Source organism: Hetaerina americana, unplaced genomic scaffold, assembly GCF_022747635.1.
Source record: "Hetaerina americana unplaced genomic scaffold, ioHetAmer1.1.p SCAF_12, whole genome shotgun sequence".
Classification (NCBI taxonomy): Eukaryota; Metazoa; Arthropoda; class Insecta; order Odonata; family Calopterygidae; genus Hetaerina; species Hetaerina americana.
The window spans coordinates 34,392,155-34,411,031 of NW_027286292.1; the positions used below are offsets into that span (position 1 = coordinate 34,392,155).

General features: G+C 34.3%; 1 protein-coding gene across 2 annotated transcripts in view; it reads left to right on the forward strand.

The window, feature by feature from the left end:
• Window positions 1–431: 431 nt before the first annotated feature.
• Window positions 432–18,877, forward strand: part of LOC139685908 (protein ST7 homolog) — a 65,349-nt gene continuing 46,903 nt past the window's right edge. For both annotated transcript variants that reach the window (XR_011700242.1, XM_071583043.1), the window contains exons 1-4: window positions 432–674; window positions 7,734–7,816; window positions 10,841–11,003; window positions 16,418–16,588. Coding sequence is in view for 1 of the 2 variants with exons in the window: in XM_071583043.1 (XP_071439144.1) it covers window positions 536–674; window positions 7,734–7,816; window positions 10,841–11,003; window positions 16,418–16,588 (556 nt within the window). In the remaining variant the exon portion in view is untranslated. The remainder of the gene's footprint in view (window positions 675–7,733; window positions 7,817–10,840; window positions 11,004–16,417; window positions 16,589–18,877) is intronic.

The following is an 18,877-nucleotide window of genomic DNA, read 5'->3' on the forward strand; positions in this document are numbered from 1 at the left end:
TGGAATTTCATAATGTATGAATTTTGTTACATTTTGAATAGACAACATCCGCTCGCGCAAAAGTGTCGTAATCCAAAAAAGTAATTTATATTTCCCGATTGGTAAGACGAATGAGCGCCATATGAACGCGATTATGTTTCCTGGCTTCTGCCACGTTCTGGCAACACATCAACTTCAAAATTTGAGTGACCTAACTCACTCAAGGGAATAATATGCCTCATGTTATTTAACAACTCATAAAATGTGTGTGCCTGAAATTTTATTAGTTATATTTTTATTTAAATAAGCCATAAATAATTTCTACGAGAATTGCAATGACAATCCAAATGAAATATTAGCTTAGGCTTCCCAAAAATACTGCAAATGTTGGATCCCTGCATTGGCTATCGAAATATCTCTAACTATTCGATACAGTCGAAACGTATGAAACTCACTCCCTTCACTAGGGGTTAAACAGCCGCTTTATATTGCAATTAAATGCCCATATCAGAATGAATAGTATAATACTGTACGCGAAAAAACTTACGTTTTTAGAATGATAGGTATTTTGCGAAAAACTAAGTCTTGGATTGTGTGGTCGTGGACCTATTTGTGGGCATTTTGGTTCTTGCTTGTTGTGTTTGTGCTTTATTATCTCCGAGGGCCTCTTAAAATAAGCGAAAATATTGGAATGGGTAATGTATATTTATTGAATAACATTGATGTTGTAATGTATGTTGGTTATTCCTAGTTCGCGTGGAATTTTAATTTTTTATATTTTCTTTTGTATTGAGAGGATGAGACTAAGCTTCGTTGTGGCGAAAAGTAATCAATAAAATTTGGAATTTATTTATCATATTCGTTATCCTTTCCAATTTAAATTGTCTATGCGCAAGTACGGTATTATGCATGGATTTTTCATTCTCATCGTGATACATTTGCTACATAATTTCTGCTGTAATTATTTAGCTTTATTATATGTACTATGTGGGTTCTCTTCCTTCATAATTGTATGAGCCATTCTATGGACCATTGAGTGAATCATTCATTGAGATTGTGCATGTTGACATATATGTGAACTTGAGCTGCATGGTTTATTTTAGTTGCCAAAGCTACTGGTACATATTTTGTGTCATTATCATTTTCCACTCAGATGATTTCATCTAAAATTCATCATTTTTCTTTAATGCATCGAAGAAAATAGTATCATAGAGTTAACCCAAATAATTTTTTTCTCAAAAGTGGAAGAAATTGCCTGAAACTTCGTGAACTTGGGGAATAGTACTTTCATAATTTAAAATTTTTATTATCCTAGTCTGATTGATTGGGGTTAAACTTATCATAATTCCTTTCTCCTGGTAATTCTGTATCGACGTGCTGCAGATAAGTCACGTAACACACTTTGCAAATCACTGGCCCTAACACTTTTAATAATATCTTTGTATATGTCTGGTTGTATTCAAAAATCTAACAAGGATTTGGTTGTATTCTTATTTGGTGCAACCTTGCAGCGTCTTTTTGGTAAACTTCACAATGGAATCCCCAATTTTCCTTTCATTATGTGGTTAAAATGAGTAAATCCTTTCATTTTTAAATGCGCCAAAAGAACTTTTTTCCTGAGAAACTGACTTATTCATTGAACTGTGTTCCATATGCAGTTGCATGAATGCCCTCACGCTAAGAATCATCATTTGCTCAGCCGTCTCCTGCATTCATGCAAGTGTCGTATTCTTTTCAAGAAAATTTGAATTACCTCATAACTTTTACTGAATTTAGTAGCAACCATATTTTCTTGCTGATTCAAAATTTCCTGGAAATGCATGGTAGCAGTTGCACTTAAAATAGTAACTTTGTGCCAGAGGATACACCACCCAAACAAAAGCCCTATGCCTTAGGGATATGTATCCTCATGCTCTAGGTTTAGTTAAAGGAAATTATATTTAAAAATGTCTGAGAAATACCATACCCTTATGAAATATGTCATCTAGATACCGCAGCTTACAGAGACTCTTCGAAGACACCTTGCCCCAGTAAAGATAAATGTATGAACTAATATCATTATTTGTAGGCTATACCCTAAGTTAAGTTTTGTGTGGACACAAACGCAACATCATTAAATTTCTTACACTTGTATAAAAAGATAACCTGACATCCCATACTATGTTAAATTGCTCTGTAATTCCACTGATGTTCTACCTCCCTTTGATTTTTACGTGTTGGGTGTCAGCCTGATTAGTGACCACGTTGATTGTTTCAGCTTTTACTTCTAAATATGGAAATAACCTTTAAGAAAGTCACTCATTTCTCCTGAAAAATCATCAGCATCAAATTTCTTGTTATCGATTTCAGAGGACAAGAGCTTCAGAAATATAGTAGGACCTTGTGTCTTCCATACAGTGTTATTGAACTGTTGAAGTACTTTGAGGCTTTTCAGATAAGGACTATCATTTTTGTTATTTGGGATGTCTCAAGGTTATTCCAGTGTTAAACTAGTTCTCAGTTTTTCCCTTGAAGAATTGAAAATTCTTTAACTTAGGTAATTATAAGTGTATATTTTTAGGAAAAAAGGAAGTGCATTTTTGTCTAAATAATGAGAGCATTTACCTGCCAAAAATTTTATCAGCATTGTAGTGAAAGATGAACACACAAGTACTGTAGTGTCTCAATTAATTGAGATTATGTGGACTGAAGCCACCATTGATGATTGAAATCTCAGATAAAATGGAAGGTTGGTGGTATTTTGGACCAAGATTGTCAAAGTAGTGGTGACAGAGTAAGAATTCCAGTCGAAGAAACTTTCATCAGTAAACATGTGAGTTCATATTTGAGACCTTTCGTAAGGCTGTAAAGAAAGAAAATTTAGATCTGGACCACAGCTTTTATTGTGGGCACACTTTGTTGTTGAGGGCTATGTGTAGGGAGACTTTTGAGATGATTTGGGTGGAAAATACAAACTATTTGGAAAGGAAAACTGGCTAACTGGTGCTAAGCATAGTGAGGAAGGAGAGAGGATTGTTGGGAGAAATTCAGTGAAGGCTGGAAAAATGGATGCAGTGCTTGTTGATTGGAGATGGAATGCCGAAGACTGTGATACAGGGGATGATGTTAGGCCAGCAATATAGGGGCAGGAAAAGAATCAGGATGTTGGACAGAATGTTGATACGTCACTCCTTGAATACTGAAAAATTATATATCCATGAGTTTAGTTGGAGGAACCACCACTTTGTCTTTTTTTGGGTGTTGTTGATGCCAGAAATTTCCACACAGTGCTTTGTTGGTTGTTCTCAATGTCGAAATGCTTTTGGCAATTTTCATCTGAAGTGATCTAAGGAAAGTCCTTATCATCTTGTAGCTTCAAATTAAACTGTAAACAAACCCACATATGTTTGGGTGTGACCAGTTCCTGAACCCCCCATGCACAAACATTTTAAATGCAATTTTTCTATTACATATGTGTAAGTGGTACCCATTGAAGTGTTCATTGTTTGTGATAGTACTATTAAAACTATTTTTTTATATTCATTCACAATGGCTGCTATGGTTTTAGTGTTTACTGCTGTAAGACCTGTGACAAAAATTCTTGATCCACATTCCTTTGAAGTTATCTCCCCACTGTAAATATTTAAAACCATATTCTAACTGTCCTATAGGGAGAACAGAGAATAGACTCTTGAAAAGCCTTTTGCAGCATTAGGCCTATGCTGATGATTTTTTCAGGCAAAAGAAAAATTTCAAACAATTTTTTCTTGTTGGGTGTTGTGTGCACTCGTACTTTCATTTTTTCTGTAGGTGAATTGAACATGGTTCAACTTGCAACAGCTGCTACCAACACAATACTGAAATTAAATCAGTGAAAATTATTCTACACATACTTTATGCAAGGATAACATTGTAACAAATCAAATTTTTGTGGAGTAAATTATGAGTAAAATGTTTATGATCACTCATTTTGGTAACATTATTATAATAGCGAGTTAAAATTGAATTTTGTAAATGGCATCAGGTTAGCTTTTAATTGACTGGCCAAATGTGGTGAGTTAATTGTTTATTCAATATATAATGCACAAATGCTTGTTTTTATTTGAAAGTTCAAAATATGGAAAGTCAGGATTGCATGCAAGTGTTTGCATTTGCACAGTAATTGATTTTGAAAGCTGCTTGAATAATTTATTGATGGGAATAACCCTTTTACATAAAGAAAGGCAGAAATATTGATTAGCTCCAAAATTAATTCACATACAGACATATTACAAGATACATACTGGTTATTAAGAATTAAAATGTAATTTAGAATTTTAGAATTAGTTTGATTTGCAATGCATGAAAGGCATTTTCAGATGGTTTTCAGGTACGCATGCATACCTAGTTAGATTAATTAATGTAGAAAAAATATCAATATTAAATAATAATCAAAATTGAAACAATATAAGAAATATAGTATTTGTTACAGGCCACATGATGGTACAAAATGATAAATGTTAGTAGTAGTCATAAAATGGGCCTTGTGACATCGGTTAAGAAAATTTACCAAGTGAGCATAAGGAACAACTTATTGACATGTACAGATATTTACACAGCAGTCATTTAGAATTCTATAATTCTTCAGGTATTTTTAATAATGTCACAAAATTTGGCTTGAGTTTACATCTTTTGGATTCACCTTAAATGTATAGGCTTTTAAATGTAAAGCACAAATGTGCACTAATCTTTGGGTTTTCAGTAATTCGAAAATGAAGGCGAATTCTTAGGGCTGTCATTCAATTGTGAATCAAAAGCTGATGCCCTGTTTATCTCAACCTTCCCTCCACTGCCTGAATTTACTCCTACCTAATTACCTAACTATTCCTAATGGTGCAAATTACCTTAGCTATCATTTTTCTCTCCTAATAAGTAATAGTACTCTCTAATACTTTTTTCCTGAAGTATGTAATGATTAAATATTTTTTTAGCAATTTTTTTTTTAAATTTGTCAGATTAGCTCTTTGATTGTCATAAAAGGTGTTATAAAATTTCATCCTTAGTAAGTCTGTAATTTGGAATCAGTTCAATCATTGTTCTTTTAATTATGATTGTATGGTAGGGCATGAAAAAATAATTTTTTGTCTGGAAAAATGAGGGAATTATTAAGTTAGAATGTAAGGGTAACCTTGATTTTCTTCTTTTTGACGACAACATATGTAAATCTGTGCTAAGTATGGTGCTTAAATACACATGCAGAGATTGAGGGAACCCAAGGCCAGGGCTGAATAATTTATACTTCTAATAATATTTTCTCCCAATTAATGCTCTTTTACTAATTTGGTGTATAGTGGAGCAGCTCATGCTCAGAGTTGGGTGCTGTGCTACCGATGGGCCATTCCCAAAAATCTTTGGTGCACAATTTAATTAAATTCATGGTTCTAAGTAAATACTATGCATATTCTTTGTCTTTCACTGGTTTGGAGTAACTTTGCTAAAGGTTTTCAGTGCTGTGGCTCTGAAAATAATTATATTGGCATTAGTTTGAAACATCAGTTTGTAAGATTAATACAATGCATATGTATTGCTACTGTAAATCAATTTATTTGGATTGTATCATTGAGAAAAATTGCTAGTAAAGTTTTTCATTAAAAATGTTGCTGTATTTTATGATGTGTTTGCTTATAGTTATAATTTTTTATGAGGTTTTTGTGGCAACAAAAAGAAAATAATTGATAAAGTATACCACAGTTATCATATTGAAGGTTCGTTTGATAGGCAGAGGTAGAGCTCACATAGTACTAAAAGCAATGGCATGAGAATGCACACTTCTGGGTAAAGTGGCCAGTGCTGCCTATGGTTTCCCCAGAAGATCTGGTACCTAAAAAATCACAGCTTTGATAAATCTTAGGGTGCCCAGAGGTATCATATGGAATCGGACCTGGGCCTTGTGGTCAGTAGGCCAGTGCTATACCCACTTGAATAGCAAGTCCCTTCCTATATAAAAGGGAACCATAATATTATTATGTAATTCATTACTATATGAGATTCAGTTTTCCTTTGGAAATGGATTGAGTACCTACCAGTAATAACTATTCCATAAATTTGACACCATGCTACCAGTAGATGGATGTGAATCTCACTACTACTTCTTTGCATTGCTATGGTTAGTCATCAATGTAGCTCGCTGTCTACCAATTAATACCCCTTCTGGAGACTCCATAAGCATTTCAGGGGAGGTGTCTATATACTCAATCAATTATTATTCCTGTTGAATAATTTAATCTGGATTTTCTATTAAATTATGTCCCAACAAAGAATACAGAATTAAAAAATGGTATTAAAGAAGCAATAAATTTCAACATGCTAATAGAAATTCAGTCATTGATCCACTGTTCACAAGATGCTTTTAATGAATGATGCTTACATATTGGCACATGCTACTTCTTAGTTAAACTATTAGCATAATTAAGTATGATGAAGAGCAAAAACCTGAAATGTATATAAATCAACAATTGAAATGTAATAATAATAATATAATTGTGATAGCATTCATAAATAATTCTTAATCTTGCCCATGGATATTGAGTTTGCATTTTACTTCAGGTGGTGATGGTGCATTTTGATTCTCGCTTATGAATGGATTAGTGAATTAATTGATAATTATTTTTAGGAGTATAAAAAATGAAAGTCGTAGCATTAATTAATGGCTGGCTTTTCATAGAGGCAGTCAAACAAGGGGATATTGCACCGCTACCTAATTATGGCTGAAGCACACAAGTCCTTCCCTTTACAAAGCCTCCAGGATGAACAGGCAGTTATTCTCTCCATTCCCCTCACACCTATGATTATTTTAAAAAATTTCATCAGTTTTAAAATGAAGGAATTGATTGGATATGGTAAAATTCAAGTATAATGAGGAGGCAAAATATTGTCTACAAGAGGAATTTTATTATTATGACTCGGGTTAAGTTTCAATAAATCCAGAAATTGAAGTAACGACACCGTGCCATGTCTACTTTACTGTATATATTCCTCAATTTTTGCTCCACCACTCACTCTGAGATTATTTTTTTGCATGAAGTTAATCAAGTTTGTATCTACTAACGATTGCATTGTGAAGTGTTCAAAATGTGGATGCTGCACTGTTGGTCACGTAGCAATCCTATTTAGCCAATGCCATGTTATATTGCTAATCCTCAGAAAAGTAGAATATCACTGTTTGTGTTAGAACTAATTTAAATGCACTAAATTAATGAGAAATGTATTATTTGGGCATATATTTGAGTGCAAATAATGACAGAATAATCCCCCATAATCAGATGATTTTGTTATCATATATCCAGGATTTTTGCTTTAAGAAATATGCCATAAATACTTATTCTGAGGTACAAGTAACATAGGTTTCTCAAAGTAGGTATCAACCTCTGGTATAAGCATTATGACCATATGGGCATAATTATTTATTATAGTGTTAGCATGTGTACTAAATATGTTTGATCAAGGTGAATGATGAACTTGATGAAGCAGCAGATGTTCTTTGACTCTTCCACCTGTTAGACTTACAGTTCTAGGCTGTTTAACCTTTAATTGGATTCAGTGACTTAATGACATATTTTCATTAGCACAATATGTTATATACTTCTATTTTCAACTGGAATTACTAATTTTAAATTTGAGGAGTGATTGTTCACATTTCAAAGTTTTGTATTTTATTAGTTTGTATAGTTAGTTATTTTCAAGTATTTCTTTGTTCTTAAAAACGTGTTAGTAACCAAATAATTCTCTTTTTACAGCCACTATGTTCTTGAGTACGTTGACTCCTAAGTTCTATGTTGCTTTAACGGGCACGTCATCCCTTATATCAGGCCTCATTCTGGTATGCATAACCATTACGTATTGACCCTCCTAAAACTTATTTCTTTCATTTTTAGCTATTAATTTTGTTATTTATGGCTAATGTTCATTGTATAACAAAACTTATTCATAGATAATTTTAGCCTACCAACACTTGTTTTATTATATCCATACTTTTATGTTTTTGACAAAATTATTAGAAATACTATGTATAGTAATGAGTGTTAAGGGTACTTATTTCAGTTAATATCAGATTGACAAAATATATCCGACATACATATGCATCTAGTAAAATATTTAATGGGATTAAAGTAAGTATTTATACTGTTTTATTAATTAGTATATGGTACATAGAGTATTGTTCTATATGTTCAAATACATAATTGTAGACAAATATGTCATCTATAATTTTGGTGGGTATACTTTAAACTAATACTTTGTTTTATAATCTCCTTATATAAATATCATATTTATTTTCATTTTGCGTGCCTGTATAGTTGGCTCATTCAAATGCCATATACTGTAGCTCATTACTTGGGCTCATCTCAGGATGATCATCTCAGCATGAGCCCATCTTGGTTTGGGTCCATTTTGACACATCTATCTTGGCAGAGGACCCTTCAATGTGGGCCACATTAGCCTAGTCCTATTAGACTTAATGTGTACTTGCGTATGAAACTTGTTCCTTATCTGGCTCATCAGTTTTGGTCAACAGTTAACTTTTGTACAGTTGGGAATTTGTGGTTTTGGTTAATAAATTGCTTTGTGCTTTAGTTAAAAATAAATTTGTGGTTATGACGTATAATGAATTTGAAAGAAGAAAACAACTTTTGAAAGTGAAATTCACGTGATAGGTAAATGAGAAATCTATTATTATTTAACCACAAGGAAATGAATTTTTATTCCATGCCTTGCTATGGATGCATTTAGATATATCAAGATTCCCTCCATTTATAATTATTGACATATTGTAAAAAATTCTTTCAGAATGCAATTTGTTTTCTTATACTTGGTACATTTGACATGTCTGGTTGTCGAAAAATTATATGTTATAAGTTTTAATGTTCAATCATTTGATTATATTCATTAAATTAGGGAATATTAAGATATAGATACGGTTTTAGACTATATTTGAAGAAACTAATTAGGATTGCATAACCTGATGCCTGGAGGGAGTCATCCGCTGCCAGCCACCAAAATGGTTGCCCATATGATTGCATGTAGATGCTCATTCAACACTAGCTCACTTGGAAATGTTATCTTTTATTAAATATGAGTACCAGGGGGGAGGTCAGAGAAAATTTTTTTAATCACTTAAATGGTAGCACCCAATAGGATTTGTCATTGGACTATTATGTGCAAAATTTAGGTTAAGATTGGCCACCTCCTTTCCCTACCCTTTCATAAGTTCCGAGGTTAGCCTGAAAAATCTTGATTATTCACTTTCTACAATTTCACTTGACTATTTAATTTCTACTTAATGCTTTTCTCAAATTTTAGGTTGATTTTTCTGTCTTAAAATTAAACTTTAATATTCTGTTAGCCATTGTTCCAATCAGGAATGTGAAATATTTTCAGTGTGGTGGTTTGCAAGATCATGCAAATGCAACTGGTAACCACCACCTTACACATTTGTTGCATATACTTTTGATAAATGCTGAGAATGTTTGAGTTTATTTCATTGAAATGATCATCTCCATTCACTTATAATACAATCACAGGTAGGGAATTGCATGATTGTGAGTTTTTTCCAGTTTCAGCTGGAAATTCTTTTGCGTCAGTGTAATAATGATAATGCTGGAGTTCACTGAAATGGGGAGATATATTAACCTCTGTAGAGGTGTTTCATAGTTTTCTATAGCTGTCAAATAACAATTTTCTGCCACCTTATTTATGGCATTTCCATTATTCAGCAAATATAAAAAAGTAGCGAGCTAATAATTCACTTCACAAGGAAAATGTTGAACGAAATACTTTGACGAAACATACCCTTCCAAAGCTTCCAGTTTTCTTGTTACAGATAATCTTAAGGCCTAGAGAATAATCAAGTACCAGAAATAAAGCAATTAGAGTAATGAGCATGGGATTGGATCATGGCCATCAGTGCACATACAGTGCACACATGTACGTGTTTAGGAATAAAATAAAATAATAGAAAGTGAGCATATTAATGAGAAAAATATTTTCATGAACCATAGGTTGACAAAATTCATCTCATTTAATATATTTTTGACTGATATGAACATCCCAAATAAAGATAAGTTGTTTCTCAATCTTTTTCTAAATTTTAAGTTGGTTCAATCTCTTACTCACAGGCAAATAAACTTTGAGTCCTAAATAGTCTGTGGTTGATTGCTAATAGCTGTTCCATAATAGTGATTTTAGAAGTAATGGAATTTAAAATTTTCGGTAATATCGGTGCTTGCTCTGCAAATAATTGATGCATTTAAAGTCTGTAGAGAAATTTGTAGAAGGTTTAGGTATTTAAGATTATTTTTAGTTTTGGTATATCCTTTGAAATGCTATGAAAAAATAATTGCAATACCAACTGATACTACTCTTAAAAATGTTGGTGCTTATTGCACAGCATGTTGTATAAGCCCCTTTATTGTCTGACTAAGTTAACCGTAAATTATGTCCTGGATTTTGTCACTCTGATGGGTTTTTCATTAATCCATTCAATGGCATTAACAAAATATTATAATTGGTATTTTACTCTTTAAGGTAGGTTTTGGATGGACACTGACAATACAACAGTACAGCGATACATTACTTACCGGCTAACATATAAGTGTTTTTTATGGTTGTTGAATTTCATGTGAATTGCCTTCTTTCATGCCTCACTTGAAAATTTTTTCATTTTTGCTCAGTTGAAATTTTCTTCATGGTACCCAAATTTTTTAATTTATAAAAAATTTTTGATGGATTAATTATCTTTAGCATGATTGGTAATATCCTTTCCTCACAGTGGAGTCATTAAATCATAATTTAATGCTATTGCCATGCTCCAAATGCATATTGGATTAATATTTTTTTTATTTTACAGATATTTGAATGGTGGTACTTTCGAAAATATGGTACATCATTCATTGAACAAGTATCTCTAAATCACATAAGCCCATGGATTGGTGGTGGTGATGGTGGTGGGGAGAGCAATAATGGTAGCAGTGGAAGCAGCCCAAATGCCACCAATCAACAGTCTGTGCCTGGTAAGTGGGTTCTGTATCTTAGCTTATTTTAACATATCGGTGATTTTCATAATAAATGTCATCAGCCTCCAAATGTTTTTCTTATCCCTAAACAGTGGTAATAGCAAAGTAGTTAATTTAAAATTTATATATCATGTGGGGTAAAGACTTAAAATGCCAAGTGAAATGATTGGGATAGTCTTAATGTACTAATAGGTGTCTAACATTCCAGAAAAGCAAGCATTAAAATTGTTTCAGGGGAGAAAAGTTGGGAAAATATGGGGGTTGTCTAGTCTATTGGGACTTATGTCATTATTGTGTATCTCTGATAATGTTTAGATATTTCAGCAATAATATTATACCATTCATTTTTCTATTTCCATAGATAAAGTTAATCCATCAAATTTTCATTTCACGTAATGAGAGGTTAGCTTCAGAAAAAACTAACCCGTTTGTTGCTGTTCATTGGAATACTCAAATGGTACCATCTAAAGATAAAAGGTTTTAACTTCTAAAATTTGTTTATTTTTATGAAATATTAAAAAAAATTATGATTATAACTGATACTTTCTCATGTGGTAACATGCTTTGGTCAGTAGCCATATAATTGCTCTATATTTGAAAGAATTCAGTTGCCTTCAATGCAGTTAACCTGCTGTTGACAGGGATCGGGGTGGTGCGGTGGCTAACATACAGGCTTCCCACTGAGAGGGCCCGGGTTCAAATCCTGAAGACAAAAAATTTTTTTAGTGGTATTCCAATCCCTACTTGAGGTGCTTTGTGGAGAGCGCTTTGAGTGAGTACGATGTCCGTTGGATGGGACGATAAACTGCTGACCCCTTGATGCTTTTCGACAAGAGTAGGCTAATGCTGATGCCGGGTTTCCCTCCACTCTTCCTTTCCCATCTTTCCCTGATGGCGCAAATGACCTTGGCTGTCGGTTGCCTTCCATATAAACTACTACTACTGCTGTTGCCAAATGTTGAGTAAATGAAATTTTCTTCATCACATCAAAAGTACACTGAATCAAAAATAATTTTATTTTCATCCTAAAAATTTAAAATTGGACAACTGCTTGCACTAGTGGAATGGTGAGGTGAGAAAAATTCTCATGTGTTAAGTTTTCCTCAATTACTTGAGAATGTAAATTTTATCGAACTTGATAATGGAAAGACAAGGCATGAAAAGAATATTTTCAACTGAGGATAAAAAAAATCTTTCGGAACTAGTTGATTCTCATAATGTAACTGAAATTGATCTGGCGAAACATCTAAGATTGCCGGCTTCTACCTGAATACAATAGTGAAAAATTCTAAGTTTATTCTGAAACATGCAAACCAGTTTGAGCATTTATCTAAAAAGAAATACGTCAAGAATTCCAAGTCTGAAAAATTAGAAGGATTACTGAAAGATTGGTTTTTACGTGGTAGATCTTGAAATAACCCTATGAATGGTGTCATCATATGAGAAAAACCATTGCTTATTGCTTCAAGATTGGGGATCAAAGACTTCACAGGATCCAATTGTTTCCCACCAGCTTTTCTTAAATACAAAATTGTGCCTATTGTTTAAAAATAGGCACAACCTTGTGTATAAGTTAAGCATTTGCCGAATGCTTATCAAATATTCTTTCATTATCCTCCTAGAGGTTCAAGATTATTAAAAAGTCCACCCGGTAGATCAGGCACTTTTTATTTAAGCCAAACTTGTTAATTTTAATTACAGCAGAAGCCCCTGCATCCTCTTTCACAAGGATATTTACCTTGTCTGGAATGCTCAAAGTTGTTTCCTTTCATCAGTACACCTTTTCGATCCTGTTTTAAAAAAAAACTTGCTCTACTGTCTCAACCAGAAGAATCCAGAATCATGAAATGCGCACATGAAGAGTCATAAATACACTTGAAAATAATGGACCATGTACCTATGCTAAATATGTGTATTGCTTCTTTAAAACATTGGCATCCAAGTGAACATTTGAATTATTTGCCTCTTTTAGAAACTTTTGATTAATTATTTCAATCTTACAACCAGAGCAATGATGCTTTAGTGAAATTATTATTAGGTAATCCACAGGTTAAGGTAGGTTTTGAATGGATGCAACTACCAATAAATATTTTGTTCTCCTAACAAAACACAACCCAGCATCCTACTCTACGACAAGCCCCTCTTCATCTCTGTGTACTTCCTTCCTCCCTTCATCCCATGCAGCATTACCATCCTATTCCTGCCCATTCCTCGTTTGCCTAATATTCTCCCCTCTATTACAGTCTTCAATGTCCCTCTGCCGATCAATAGGCCCTTCATACATTTTTCCTGTATCCTAATGATTTCTCCCAAGAATTCCCTCTCCTTATCCACCATAACTAGCACTTCCTCATTGTTTTCTTTTCTGCCTACTTCACCTTCTCCATCCTCCTCCACACCCACAGTTCAAAAGCCTCCAATCTACGTCTATCCTCCTACTTCTGTGACCACGTTTCTCTGCTGTACATAACGACACTCCATATCAAAGTTTTGACGAGTCTTATCTTAACATTCTTACTTGATGTCCCTGTCATCAATTCCCTCCTCTTAAAAATGTCTTTGCCATTTGCAATTCTTCTCCTTATGACCCCACTACTTTGATGGATTTTGCCTAACACACTTCCTGGAGACATAAACTGTTCCACCTGCTCTAGTTTTTGCTTTCCTAGTTTAATGTTTAGCTTAGCCTTTCTCCTTCTGGTAATTTGCATAATAACTTGTTTTATTTATGTTCAATCTCATCCCATATCCATCGCACTGTTTCTAATTCACTCAGTAATGCTTGCAACTCCTTGGCTGACTGACAAATTAGAGCTTGGTCATCAGTAAACCTAACTAGTTTAAAGAATTTCCCTCTGACTTTTATTCTTACCTCCAGTTCTTCCCAAGACCCTCTAATCATTTCCTCCACAAATACATTGAAAACACTGGTGATAATGGGTAACCCTGCCTTACACCTCTTCCTAACACTGCTCATCTGGACTCTCTGTTCCCCAATCACACTTGAGCAGTCTGAGACATGTACAGGTTGCGAATTAGCCTCCTGTCCTTCGAATCTATTCCTACTTTCTGCAATATACTCTTTTGTTTTTCCCAATTCACTCTATCAAACACCTTTTCGAAATCTATGAAACAGGCAAATACTTCCTGATCGTAGTAGTAGTTTTGAGGGGAGGCGACCGACAGCTAAGGTCATTTGCGCCATAGGGGATGGATAGGAAAGGATGAAGGGTGGAGAGAAACCCGGCGTCGGCATTAGCCTACTCTTTACGAAAGGCGTCAAGGGGTCCACAGTTTAACGTCCCATCCGACGGACGGCGTACTCACTCAAAGTGCCCTCCACAAAGCACCTCAAGTAGGGATCGAGATACCTCTGAAAAATATTCAACACCGCCGGGATTTGAACCCGCGCCCTCAGGGTGGGAAGCCAGTACGTTAGCCCCCGCACCATCTCGTTCCCTTCCTGATCGTGTTCTATAATCCTCTTGATTAGTGATCTCATTACTGCCATGGCATGATGTGTGCTTCTCCCTTTTCTGAACCCAAACTGATCATCCCCTAAGTAATCATTTGCCCCACTCTCCATCCTTGGGTTGATGATCCTGAGAACCACTTTAGCTGCGTGGGAAATCAAACTTATTGTTCTGCAGACCTCACAAGCCCTCAAGCCTTTACCTTTTTTGAAATATGAACTAATTCTGATCTCAGAAAGTCATCTGGTCAGATTACTTCCTCATAGATGCTACGAATCAGTCCATATAGACTCTTCTCCCTACATTTTTCTAAACCTTTTAGTAGTTTGTCTACCTCACAACCTTATTTGATTTCATCTCCCTTAATGCCCTTTCTATCTCATCTTCGAGTATGCCTGGACCTAAGCAATCTTCCTGTATGTCATGTTCTCTTTCTATGTCTAACCTTGTTGGCCTAAGTTCTTTACCATACTGTTCTTTTATATATTCCTTCCATCTCTCTAGGATCTCTTCTTTATCAGATATTGTCTTACCTGACTTATCTCTAACTGTTAACACATCTTCCCTTCTTACTGAACCTTCTTATTCAAGTATAGTGCAGCAATATCACTCTTCTTCTGAAAACCTTCCATATCCTCGCACTCTGTCTTCCTCCATGCTTCTTTTGCTTTATTTTTTCCTGTCTTAATTTATTATTTAATTCTTTGCTATCCCTTCTGCCTAACTCTGTGTTCACATTCTTCCATTTCCACTCTCATCTATCTTCCTAATCATATTTTCTGTGATTGTTGGTTTCCTTTGTTGATTGTTGGTCCTTTTCCAATTAACAGTTCCCATTATTTGTTTTGTGGCTTTCGTTATCCCTTTTTTGATATATTTCCATTTTTCTTCGATAGTTTTCAGTTCCTTTTCCTCGGTTATTATATTCTCCACATCCTGCTGATACCCATTCCATTTAATGCTTCTAAATTACATTTCCTAGCCCGCCACCCCTGCCTTATCTTTTGAAATTGGATGCTACAATTCATGGGGACTAAATTGTGTTTAGAATCCACATCTGCTCGTGGGAAACTGCGAATTGATCACATTGTTCCTAAATCTGTGCCTAACCATAATATTATCTAACTGATACCTTTCTGAGTCACCTAGCATGTTCCATGTATACCTCTTCCTTTTGTGGTGTCTAAACCAAGTGTTGGTGATGACTAAGCCCTGTCTCCTGCAGAATTCAATTACTTTCCCACCGCAGTCATCCCTCATACCTAAACTGTAGTAACCCACTTCATCACCATCTTGTCCTTCACCTACTGTCGCAAACCAATCTCCCATCACTATCAATTGTTTCCCCTCAGGAACACACGCGATTATGTCCTCTAACTGATCGTATATCCTCACGACTTCTTCCTCCTTATGATTGCTTGGTGGCATACATTCCTTAAGAATGACCAAGTTCTTCTGTTCTGCATTTATTAATATTATTATATAAATCTTGTTGCAATCAGGCAAATGTCCTCGTGGCAACGGCCTAGTCTTATCAACAGTCACTCTTTAATCTACACTAATAATATTCTATCCATTGCTTGCTTTATGTTTTTAGCGAAATATTGTAATTAATTTCACCTCTATTTGGAGACTTCTGCAAGCAAACTGTTTTTTTTGGCAGCATACAGATGTGTAGTTCTTGTGTCCCTTTACAATACAGATTTGTATCCATTTATTGAACTGTCTGAACTATGGTCCTGGACTCCATCTTAATAATGTGGGTATAAGGTGGGACTGGATTAACAAATACTTACTGTATTATTAATCTGTATGTACTCTCAAAACGCCCATTTATTTGTTTAAATATGTGATACTATTTTTCACTGTACAAAGTGATCACCTATATCACTGTTAATTAATTTCGTTCTTTTTATAAACATCCAAATTTTCTTATAGAATGCAAAGTATGGAGGAATCCATTGAATTTATTCCGGGGTGCTGAGTATCAAAGGTTTTACTGGGCAACTAACAAGGAGCCGCTAACTTATTATGATATGAATCTATCAGCTCAAGACCACCAAACCTTTTTTACTTGTGAAGGAGATGGTGGTAAAGCTGAATATGAAGGTAAGTGCTGATTATTAAGCTTAATTTGAGGGTGGTACCATAAAACAATTTTTATGCCAGTTCTTCCATGACTTAGGACCACAGTTGAGAATACCTCCAGTGAAAGGAGTCTCTCTTTTTCTCACTTGTTGTGGGAAAAGTTGCTTGTTAAGCGAGTCATTTTTGGTCGTAATATTTTTGCTCTGTATGCTAATAACTCGCTATGCATGGTGCTCATTAAGCAAATTTCCACTGTATATATTTTCCTGAAAATCGTAAAATCAAGATAATGTTTTAAGAAAAGTTTGAGTACTTCAATTAAGAAATTTACCTCTCAGCATGGTCTTCTATCTCAAATTGTGTGTATTTTCTAAAACAAAAATGCTTGAAAAATGAGCATGAGCACTGCGTAAGGAATGTTAAATTCAGACTGTGACTGAAACCAAAGAATTGATAGAATGAGTAAGTTGTTCGTTAATTCCTAATGATGGGTAAATTATCAAGACAATTTCAAAGAATAAATTTGAATATTTCCATTTAGTAATGGCTGTTTGTACATTAAAACACTAGGGGGCAATGGACAAAATTGCAGAATTGGTAGGAAAAAAAAAATCTGAGTCTGTAGGCTAACAGAAAAATTAGTGACAAGTTTGCATATATGTCGGTTGGTCAATGGAAAAAATAAAAAAGAACATTATTTTGGGTAGATTGTATTTATTTTTCAACATTATCTTTATTTGGCTTGATAAAATTTTCCCAGTATTTCTCTTATCTTTTTTAAGAAGTCCAAAAAGTAGGATTTCAGAAGGTTATCAAAATAGGCATGTATGTTGTCAATGACCTCTTCATTTTATGTGAATCGTTTTCTGTGGAGTTCTTTTTTCAAGTTTGAAAATGAAATAGTCACTGGATGCCAAACGCGGTGAATAAGATGGACGTTGTAATAATTCGAACTTTAATTATTCCATAATTTTTACCATCAATACTGTGCAGGTCTGCAACTGTGCATTGTTTCCATGGAAGAGAATTTTTTTCTTTCCGTAATGTGGACATTTTTCTGATTTCTCTGCTCAAAGAGTGAAATTAACAACACATGATACTCTCTATAAATGTTTGTCCTTCAAGCAAATAATCGATGTAAATGATTCTTTGAACATCTCAAAATACTGGCCATCACCTTGCAGGCCAATTTCACCATCTCCTGCTTCTTCAGAGCCGGATCTCGCCTTTATAAACCCACTGTTTTGATTGCTCCTTTGTTTCTGGAGTACAGTAGTAGTGTATCCATGTTTCATCTACAATTAAGCATGAATAAAACTTGCCAAGATTGGGACGTAAAATGGTAAACCAGCCTCTGAATCGACCAGATGATTGTGTTTATTCTCCATTGAGAGCAAATTCGACACCCTTCTTTCTGGAATTTTTTTCACATCCAATTTATACTACAAAATCGAAAACACTACCTTGTGATTTGCGTGATCAAGAGAGCTGATTTTTCTTTTATCTACGATTAATTTAAACATTACCCAAGAAAATGTTTCAATGTTGCTTAGCAAATTTATTAATGTTTTGCCTATTACATTTTAAATAATGTATTAGTTTGTACGTACACATGTATAATGCATATTATGTTGTAATTTTTTTATTCTAGCCAGTCTATTTATTTAGTATTAATTTCAAATCAGCCCTTTTGGCCTTTGCATAATCTATTTTACCATGAAAATAACAGCAAAGAAAAATTAAAAAACCCAGGACTATAATCAACTAAACCATATTAGATGACTTTTTCTATGAACCCAGGCATTACATCCTACTGCTTTTTTTAAGCCCTGCCTAGATCTACAGTTAATACTCAGAAACCCTATTTGGTGATAAATAATTTTTAACTATGCATTCATCTCTTTTTATTCCATCCAAAATGCCTTTCCTTTTCCTCTCCCATCTCAATTTCCCAAATTATGTCCCCCCTCTGTTTCAGTCTTCAGCATTCCATTGCCACCTAATATGTCCTGTCTTCAAATTTATTCCAAATTTTTTCTTTTCTCCCCTGATAATTTTTATAACTTCTCTTTTGTTTTCTTTTGTGAACATTTTATTGTTTCCTTTCGATTCCACCCCTATGTTGTGATGGGCCAATATGAGGATGCGCATAATCGGTCATTAGAAGTATATGTGTTAATTCTAATTATATTAAACTTTTAAATATGCTTTGAAAAGATATAATTGGCCATCTACATTGGATAATATATAATACGAGGTGTGTCTGAAAACTATCCGACCTGCGTTCATATCTCCGCATTGGTGCTATTA